Below are 10,238 nucleotides of genomic sequence, written 5' to 3' on the forward strand. Positions count from 1 at the left end.
GATGTACTCGGATTACGGGGGGATAGTTCAGAGGAGAGACACCTTGAAAGGTCAATGTCAGGAATGCAGCATGCTAATGATGCTAATGATATAAACAACCCCCGAGATAGGTCTCGATTTGGTGAAGCACTTATGTACATGTTGTACTTGAAGCACCTGGGCTGCTGTATTCCTTTCAGCCAGGTGACCTGCATACCTCACCGGACAGGAGCCCCAGGCATTGCACAATCACAGAACTGGTGTTTCTTGGCATTTGTCCACACTCTTTGAATGCAAAGATTAGTGCATCTTCCTCTTATAAAACTGCCTTCTGCTGGTGATCATTCTCCTGATTCCAGATGACTCTGGTTCATGGCATAAGAAAAGCTTTCCCAAAGGATTCAATAGCTCTTTTTCCCCAAAACACACACATTATCTGCATATATTTGTGTGTATCTCCTCTTATCCTAAAAAATAAACAAATCACTTCTGGGCCCCTATTCCCTCATATCCAGAAGGAAAATATTGCCTGAGAAAACAGTATTAAGTTTTCAGTTTTTTTTTTCTTTCGCATAATAGGACATAATTTATTATTTGGCTTATAATAATTGACAAGGGTCCAGAAAAATGCAAATCTTACTGTTTTGATATCTCACACTGATTGTAACTTATCATGTCATAGGCCCTTTTAGCACCAGAGACATCATTCTGGTATAGTAATCCCTTCAGAGAATTCCTTCCAACAAATATAGAAGACTGTCATCATGACGAGAAAAAGCCTTTCCCCTAAAAGTGTTTATCATCCAAGAATAAATAGCAATGAAAACAATGTTTTTTGGAGACTTTAGAGGTAATAATCCATTTATCAGGAAGATATTGCTATGAGCATTGTACATAAGCCACTTACCCCTTCCTGTGTCTTATAGTCACCTGAATGTCAATTAAAAAAAAAGGAAAAAGAAGATGAAGTTATAATGCTGTATCAACAGACAGCTGTCCTAGTGGGCACTGGGAGCACAGAATGAGTCGCATTGCTGAGCAGTGCAGTCATTGCCAAAGGAATGGTGAGCTCACATTTCATTCCCGATTCCCGATTCCCGTCCTGGTGTGGTCAGACTGTGGGGCTCTCACCCTTCCTCGCCCAACTGACGCCCCTTTGCTGCCTCGACACCAGATCTGGCTCGTTAACGTGTCTGGAATGAGCGTGAGCCACCTCTCAGCTGGCAAGCACAAGGGGCATACTTGGATTCCCAGGTTGGAAGATTATCTCATTCAAGCACAGTTCTCCCAAAGATATATAAGTGCAGAGAGTGTGGTGGTCCCTGCAGAGCTGGCCTGAGCCCTGGGAGGTGTCAGCCCTACAGGAGCACAGCCTTCGAGCAGCAGCAAACATGACGATGATGATGAAAGTAGAAGAGCTGGTAGGTGCAACCTCCTTTGATTTACTCACAATTACTTTTCTTTCTAGACTTGTTACACCAGGTAGAGAAAGATGACCTTTGTGGATCACTGATTTAGCAGGTTACCAGCCCTTCTGTGCTCTAGGTGCAAACCCTTATGTATTGTTTTCTGTATCATTAAATTTTCCTTCTAACTTTTCCTTGGGAAAGGGTCTCACCACAGATACAATTACACAGCTGTTTGGATTTGGCATAACAGCACAGTTCACCAGGAAAAGACCAACCAAAATTTAGCTATTTGATTTTGTCCTTGATTTTAATTTATATATATATATATATTTAGAAGCCAGCAATCTTATGATCACACTAAGTAATTCCAATCTAATAAGGGACTGGTACAACATATTAATGCAGAGAAGCTACAGCATTTTATAAGACTAAATGAGCAGCTTAATAATAGTATTGTTTTCTAATAATAAACTAGCAGTTCCTACAGCCACTGCTGTTCATGATGTAAAAGAGTCTTTGAAAAATAATGTCTAGACCACAAGTAATGGGACATTCCACTGCAGGTTTCAGACCAAGAATGTCTGATCTGAGGGAGAAACTGGGAAAACAGGAATGATTCAGTAAAACACTGCATTTATTTTCCCAGATGGCTTTGTTAAGATACAACTGCCTAAATAGTTAATGCTGTCTTAAATTCTTTGGCAAGGTTCTGACAGTTTCTTCTGTATTAGACTCTATAACACAATTTTACAAGGTGATCAAATAGAAAGGCAGTCTAGGCCACATGAACCACGCTCAAAATACACAACAGTCTCCACAAAGTTTAACAAGTTATCTCTTTGCACACACTTCATTGGACATCAGAAATATTTCTGATAACTATTGAAAGCTGTGCTGGTGCACAGCACCACATAGCTTCTGCCATTCTGCTATAAATGGGACTTTAGTACTGACAGTGATGGATAAAACCAGCCTTGAAATTACTCAGCAACCTGATTTAACTGCATGGGAGACGTGCCCTAGCCACAGTTCACCCAGGCGCGGGCAGAAGGGCCTGCCCTGGCTGTCACATGCTCCGAGAGTGGGCAGGAATGAGGTGCAATCAGCCCTAGGCAATCCATGTTCCCAGGTGGTGGCTACTGCAGTCATGATTCCGCTGATTATATCATGTTTGCATTTACAGGTGACAGGGAAGAAGGTGGATGATAAAGAGACTGGCAGCTTCCTCCCTGAGGACTTCAAAAATGGAGAGTATGAAGCTGCCGTAAGATTAGAGAAGCAGGAGGACCTAAAGACAATCCCTGAGCACTCATTGACTCGAGGTGATCTGGCTTATGAGAAGGAGAAAAAACTAGAAGCAGAGGTAGGCTCTTGGGTTTTCTGCTTGGACTTTTATCATCCTCTGTGCATTTCCTGCTGCAGTCCTTGAAGTCTTGCCTCTCTCTAAGTTAGAAATACATGCATGGTGAGCTAGAAAAACCCTTGGAAGACCCCCACAAAAGGAGGTTGGTCTGAAGTCCACTGAAGACCATAGAGATCTGCTCACCTCTGTAGCCTGTGGGTGAGGGCAGTAACACTCTGAGGCAGAACCTAAAACACCCCCTGTACTGTCTGACTGAAAGCCTGAGGGCTCCTGCTGCCCAGGGGTCACCTGCTGCTGGCTGTCAGTGAGGGGGGGGGCAATTAGAGCCAGTGAGACACCTTCAGCTTGCACACCTAATGACTGCTACCAAAAATAACTAACCCACAAAATATGTAAGAGTGCATTTCTCAAGCCAGAACCCTTACTTACCATGAAAATATTCTTTTTATGAAAACACGGCATTACACTTACCAGCACATTTGGGAAGAAGAGTTACAAAGGAAATTCATACTGGTCTACAGAAAAGTATCATTTTCTATTCCTGGAGCATGACAATTCTCCCTAGAAGGGAGATCCCTAAGAAATCCCTAAGAACTGAAGCTTTTTCTCTCCAAAACACAGTAGCTGTAATATCTTTAATTTCTTTTTGTGAATAAGCAATCAGCTGGCCTAAAAATTTAAAGTGATTTGGAAATGATAAAGTTTAGCAGGGGGAATAAGACTTTGTTCTAAAAAATGAAGAGTGAGAAAGTCAGTCCCAGAAACATTAGAAGAAAAACTACTTCTTAAACTTCAACAGAGGCATCATTACTGGCTACAGAGGGGTTTTCTTGAGTTCCTTCAAAGCAGGTTCCTAAGAACTTTGTGGGTTTCCAGTTGATTCACCGTCAGCATAATTATTTTCCATTAGGCCAATGATCTGCAGAGCAAACCAGAAATGCAGAGAACAATAAAGAGGTAGAAATAACTTGAATAAGAATTCAGTTGACAAAACTGTATACCGTATGACAGGGTGTCACCAGTGTATTTACCCTGAATCACACCATGGGACAGAATCTGTCATCTGTATTCACCCTGAGTTACCCCTTGTTTGTGAATCTCCCTTCTGAAGTCAAGGATACCTCATGGGATCTCAGTTCAGGCAACACATTTGCCCTTGGTGTCAGCAGTGCCCCACACTGACTTTATGCCCAGATGCTTTTTACAAGCAGGTTTGGAGAAGCCTTAAACATTTTTTGAACTGCCCCATCAAGGACACTGAGGACATTCTTTGTGGCTTCCCAAAAAGTAACAACACTTGCTGACTGAAATGCTAAGATCATTCTAAACCTTGTTCTTCACTTGAGGGTATGTTTTTAAGCAAAGAGAATTAAGTTCCAATAAATTAGGGGCTGCATCATTAAAAAATAAGTGATTAAAGAAAATTGCTTGGTGGAAGTCAGCTAAAACTGCAGGAGCTTTCCAGCTCTCATAAGCTGCACATGAGATTTTTTAAATTGGTGTGCCAGAAGAGACTGCAGTGCTGCCCTGACTCCTGGTCTAAATTTGTGTCACAACCTATGGATCAGGAAGAAGTTAGGAAGAGGTCTAATGGTATATGAAAAACTATAGATGAGGTAGAATTTCTCACATAGTTAGCAACTTATTCTAATGGTCAATTAGCTCTCTCTGCAAATAAAAAAAATATTAAAACAGAAAATTTATTTCAAAGTTCCTCCAGTCTTAACTGCATTCAGCTGAACAGTATCACAGTGCTGTCCTGCCACTCTGAAAAGGAGAGGTGGTCGCATAGCTCAGCTTGCTGCCTTCCATGATTTGTTTCAGCTGAAGAAGAAGAAATTAGAGGCCAGGTCAAAACTTGAAAACTTGGAGGATCTTGAAAAAATTATCCAGCTGAAGAAGAAGAAAAAATGCAAGAAAGTGAAAGTGCCTGTTTTAAAGAAACCTGAACCAGAAGTTATTGTAAGTTACTTCAAAGTACCTTATTCTTGAAAAGAATTAATGGGGGTTTGTGCCACACACATTTATGCTCTCTATATTCTTTCCATCAGACAGGACCTGTGGATATCCCCACATTCTTCAAAGCTGCACTGGAGAATAAGTTGCCCGTAATTGAAAAATACCTGTCAGAAAAAGGGGATCCAAATGTCTGTGATAAGGTACAGTCTTCTTCCTAATGCAAAGCTTGCTACAGAAGAGAGCAAGAATAACTTTTACCATGAGGTTTTGTAGAGTCTACTCTTATGAGAGGAAAAAAGGGGTGGGGGGAAGTAAAGAAATGCTGGAAGTTTTGCACATCAAATTTTCTAGTGGCCACTGAGACCTTTCAAAGTCATATTACCTTTATATTTAAAAGAAAGCTGTTGGTGCCCAGGAGAACCTGATTTTCCGTAACAGGTGATCTTCCAATGCTATGGAAAAGGAGATAAGAAATTTGTCTGCAGAATAACAGCAATAAGTGGCTGCCTTCACACTCCATAATGCATAAGCTGCATTTACAAAACACAGTGTAGCATGTTGGATGGGGAACTCAACAGGTGTCATTTTAAATCTGGATGCCATACTGCAGATACTTCTCCCATCCTTTAAAATGCTGGGTAGGCAGCTCTCAACTATCATGTTGCTATTAAAATTCAGCAGATTTCAGGTGTCAAAAGCATTAGCTCTTTCAAAGGAATCAGCATGGAGCATGTATTTGCCATCATCCTAGGGAGGAGGGGAGAAGAGATTTAAAGGTATCTTTGTGCCATATGTAATGTCTAACTTTGCACTGTTGCAATTGCCAGTTCAAACGCACTGCACTGCACAGGGCGTGCTCTGAAGGACATCTAGAGGTGGTGAAAAAGTTGGTGGAAGCTGGAGCCCGGCTTGAACAGAAAGACATGGTATGCACATCCACTCACACCTCTTTCCAAAAACTGCTCATTGTTTTATACGTGCCAGGAGAAGCATTTATATAAATGCTTCTTATAGAGGAGGAGTATTAAAAGGCCTTACAATGTCTTTTAAGTTTATCCTTAAAATAACATTGTTGAGAAGAGGTTTCAGGCGGGACTGTCTGCCTCCCTGTGCCAAAATGGTTGTTGGAAAACACAGGAAATGCTGGCCAGCAGAGTGCCACAAACAACAAAGCCTCGGGTAGGGTAAGAGAGCTGAGGTCAGCCTGAAGCAGGTGCTGAGATAGATGCGAGGGACAGCGCTATCCAGGGTCAGCACGACACGCACATTCGCCACCAGGATTTCAAGGCTGTGCTTGGGAGAGCCCCCTGCTCCTCCTGAATGCCACCTGCAAGGGTTCCTGAGTATCAACAGCTTCTGCAGCTGCTTCTCTGCTTTTTTCCCCTTTGCTCTGGTCTTTGTCCCTTTGCTGGCCAGCCTTCCTCCCCCTCGCTTAAACCAGCAGTGCTCACGGAGGGTGAGAAAGAGGAGGAATGACAGGCAGAGCGGGACCATCAAGGGACATTCCACTCTTTCCAGCACAGCTCAGGGCAGAGATACTGAATCTTGTAAAGGAAAAAGGTTTTAATTCATTTTGTGGACTTGCATAACTTGGGGATTGTTTGTTTGTTTTTTAAAGAGAACTATTCTTTCCCTTGAGCTTCATTTCTATGCATTTTAGAACCCAAAAGGCATTGAATAAAAAATATTAACCAGCACATACCAGCCATATACCTGGCTAAAGATAACTTCTAAGCTCACAGAATAGACAAAACACATCCTCTCTCACAGCAGTGTTGCCAAGATCTCTGTCTTTAGGAGCAATATGCAGTGAGTGTGAAGAGTGAGAAATTCACAGTACTGCAGAAATTAGGGCAAAATAAGAAAAGCTGTTACTAGAAACAATTCAGTGATCACAGTGAAGTGCTCTAGGTTAAATTGCATAAAAATGAACTTGGATTAATTTAGAACTTTGATAAAAATAGTGGGTTTTTAAATATACCAATGTATTAAAATACCTTAAATTTCTTTTTCCTATTAAAGCTTCATTCTACAGCTCTGCACTGGGCATGCCGGGGAGGGAATCTGGATGTTCTGAAATTCTTACTGGACAAAGGGATAAACATAAATGCAAGAGACAAGGTATGTGCTTCTGGAATTCTGCAGCTTTTTTAATTGGAGACGAAAAGCTGACCCTTACTCCTACTAGATAGCTTCTGGTAGCTGTTTTTGAAGCAATTTTCAGCTGTTCCATGCCACTGACCACTTCCTCCCCTGACCCCTCAGCTGCTCAGCACGCCCTTGCACGTGGCTGTGCGAACAGGTCGCTACGACTGCGGAGAGCACCTCATTGCCTGTGAAGCAGATCTCAACGCCAGAGACAGGGTAAGTACCAACACCTCTTACGTGCCAGCACCAGGGAGCACCATGCTCCTGTCTGCCTCCACAGCTGCACTGGCCTGTGGGAATCCCTGTGCAGTTGGGGCTGGCTGGCAGTGCTGGCCCGGCGGGACTGATGCTGTGCTCCATGTCTCTAGGAAGGAGACACACCAATGCACGACGCCGTGAGGCTGAACCGCTACAAAATCATCAGGCTCCTGATCCTGCACGGAGCAGACCTGACTCTAAAGAACTGCGTAAGTAATGGCACAAAATTGAAGTAATTTTAAAACGCTTTAAAATAAGTTTCCCACCAGAGCAGTTCCATCAGTTTCAGGACTGGGAGAGACTATTGTGAACAGACTTAATTAGATCACTTCAGAGATAATTAAAGCAGAGCTGCGACAGGGAGAGTGTAACTTGGGGGAGGTCAGGGAAAAGAGGAAATCCCAGTACCTCTTTTACAACTAGAACCCACTATCTGCTACTTAGACAACATCACACCTTTCTATGATTTATTTTAATTACTCATATAATATATTGAAAAGATATAATAGACAGACACTCTTCACAACTCCTGGGCTTCAACCACCACTGAGACAACAAAGATTTTAGCTTGCAAAAGAAATCTCCTTTTTGTTAAGCCCACAGCTGAGGGCAAGCTCCAGCACTACACCTGGATGACTGGCTGGGCAACAAATCCCCGTGGCTGAGCAGAGAGAAGCCCCACACCTGGCTGTGCTCGGAGCCACTGCAGCAGCAGCAGCGTTGCTGGAGCCCTGTGACCACTTGTTAAAAGATAGCACTTGATGGACTGTTTCTCCCAAACCCAAACCTAGCAGCAGTAGCATGTGTTTCACCCTTGCCAGTCAATGTTTTTGACTGACAATCAGTCAAAACTCCAGGGGACAAGGAAGAAAACAGTCACTGGAGGACTTTGTATTCCCTACTCTCTGCCTACGCCCCCTCAAGTGGGGCTGCTCCCAGCATTATCCCTCATCAGGGTATGACAATGATGGAAGGTACAGCCCCAAAGGCCAGAGACTTGCTCTCTCAGATTTTGTCTGCACACAGTTGATCCTATTCAATTACTGTGGTTCATACCCTATTTAAACTCCTACCTGAATTCTGAATTAAATGGAAGAGTGTCTTACTGAGATTGCACCTAAATATATTTCTAATCACTTGAAACTAGAACAAAAGAAACACCTGCACGTTCTGCTCGTCACAGCATTTGCTTAGACCCACTGAAACCCAGGGAATTTTCATCATGGGTCTGGCCAGGACTGAGACTAGATCTGTAGAGCAAAAGTACTCTGATCTCAGGGGGGTGAGAGTAAGTCTAAGCCTGTGTGTGCAGAAGGGATTCACATCATTCAGATGCACTGAACAAGTGTTTGCCATCAGCAGATGAAATTAGATCCCACTTCCTCTGTTTCTTTTAACCAGGAAGGGAAAACTCCTATGGATCTTGTTCTTCAGTGGCAGAATGGCACCAAAGAGATATTCAACAGCCTGAAAGACAATTCTAAAAAGAGTGCTCATCTAGGTAAATTCTGAAGAAAGAAACCAGACCATGCTTTGTGTTTGAAATGCTTCCCACGAACCTGGATGAAAATGTCCTTGAACCTTGGCCTTAAGGCACTGGATATTTGAGGTGCCTTCACTGAAAATTGCAAAAAACCTGCAAAGAAATTATTTTGAAAGACAAGTTGAGTGTTAAAATTCCACTAGCTCTAAAATGCCTTTATTTATTTCTATTTATTATTTATTTATTTATAAGTAATTTTTAATGATCCTCAATATTATTTAAGCTTTTTTTTAATAGATGCAATTGCTCTAAATGCAATCTTTGCCAGCAACATAAATCCTTTTGTCTTAAATGGCAGCCTTTTCAACCATATTAGCAACTTTCCTCGAGCCTTCCAATAGCTCTAAACAGAAAATACTTGCAACTGTTGCCTTGTCTCACTACTAAAATAACCTGTGAATTGAGTGGTGGTATGTGGAAGAGCAATGGGAGAAGGTATACTGAGGTGCCAAGTGGATTTAATGAAGTAGTTGAGGAATGGTGTTTACTCAGGGTTTGGCAATCGTGGTTGATAATGAGCTTGAGGACAGAGCTCCAACCACCACGTACCCCTTTGGACTGAAGGATTCAGATACAATGTTGTGAAGGTGAGAGGAGACGGTGTCAGGGAAGTGAGTTTTTTTAAAAACTAGACTACTACTAAGTATGATGATAGAAGAATGCAAAATCAGATTATGTATATTTGTAAATTTGTACTGCTTTTTCTGTACATTTTGAACTGATCCATTTCAGATTAAATAAACAGAGTGGTTCTTTTTACTTGCTCGAGTGGATGATGGAGTGATGAGTGTGCATGAGGTAATTTTGTCTCCTTTTAAAGGAAGTTCACATCTTGTCTGCTGTAAAATTCTTAAAAATTAAAAAAAAGTCTCAGCTGCCAAGAGCAGCCATCCCTTGAGTACCTCCCTGCCACTGTTAGATAAACCCCATCTCTTTCTTATTTTGTTAAATGGAAGCACATGTGAAAGCAGAAAGACAGTATTTTGAGCAGCTAGTAAAAAATTACAGTTCTATTACTGAGTTCGATTTAAAAAATATCATTTCTTGGTTAGTCACTACAGTGTAGAGCATGAGACAGCCCCAGTTATCCAAGCCAAGAGAGATGCCAAGTCCCGTTAGGAAAGGCAGACACTCCTCCCTTTGCTTTAGCAGAAGCAGGACAACCTTCAGAGCTGCCAGCCAGGGCATCATGTCCCATTTCACAGAATCACAAACCAGTCTGGGCTGGAAAGGACCTTTAAAGCTCATCTACTCCAACCCCTCTGCAAGGAGCAGGGGTGTCTTCAACAAGATCAGGTTGCTCAGAACCCTGTCCCACCTGGCCTGGAATGTTTCCAGGGCTAAGACATCTACCACCTCTCTGGGCAACCTGTGCTAGTGTTTAACCACCTCCACTGTAAAAAACTTTTTTCTTGTAGCTAAACTAAATCAACCCTTTTTTAGTTTAAACCCATTTCCTCTTGTCCTATCACAACAGGCCTTGATGAAAATTCTGGAGAAATCCTTCTTATAAGCCCCCTTTAAATACTGAAAGGCCCCAATAAGGTGGTTCTGGAGCCTTCTATTCTCCAGGCTGAAC

At 42.3% G+C, this 10,238-nt stretch overlaps 1 protein-coding gene across 1 annotated transcript; it reads left to right on the forward strand.

Moving 5' to 3' along the window:
• Positions 1-993: 993 nt before the first annotated feature.
• On the forward strand, positions 994-9,432 carry ANKRD1 (ankyrin repeat domain 1). Its single transcript, XM_010410678.4, has 9 exons — positions 994-1,400; positions 2,572-2,751; positions 4,576-4,713; positions 4,803-4,910; positions 5,538-5,636; positions 6,733-6,831; positions 6,976-7,074; positions 7,227-7,325; positions 8,518-9,432. The coding sequence occupies exons 1-9, from the start codon at positions 1,371-1,373 to the stop codon at positions 8,626-8,628; spliced, it is 963 nt and encodes a 320-aa protein (XP_010408980.2). The 5' UTR covers positions 994-1,370; the 3' UTR covers positions 8,629-9,432.
• The last annotated feature ends 806 nt before the right edge of the window (positions 9,433-10,238 follow it).

The sequence above is a fragment of the Corvus cornix genome, chromosome 6, assembly GCF_000738735.6.
Source record: "Corvus cornix cornix isolate S_Up_H32 chromosome 6, ASM73873v5, whole genome shotgun sequence".
In the NCBI taxonomy this organism is placed as follows: domain Eukaryota; kingdom Metazoa; phylum Chordata; class Aves; order Passeriformes; family Corvidae; genus Corvus; species Corvus cornix.

Bases quoted from the DNA above. Each gene is read 5' to 3' on its own strand.
- ANKRD1 (XM_010410678.4), top strand. From the start codon at position 1,371: ATGACGATGATGATGAAAGTAGAAGAGCTG. The intron at 2,752-4,575 runs GTAGGCTCTTGG...GATTTGTTTCAG, and splicing joins AGAAAAAACTAGAAGCAGAG to CTGAAGAAGAAGAAATTAGA. The intron at 4,911-5,537 runs GTACAGTCTTCT...TGCAATTGCCAG, and splicing joins ATCCAAATGTCTGTGATAAG to TTCAAACGCACTGCACTGCA.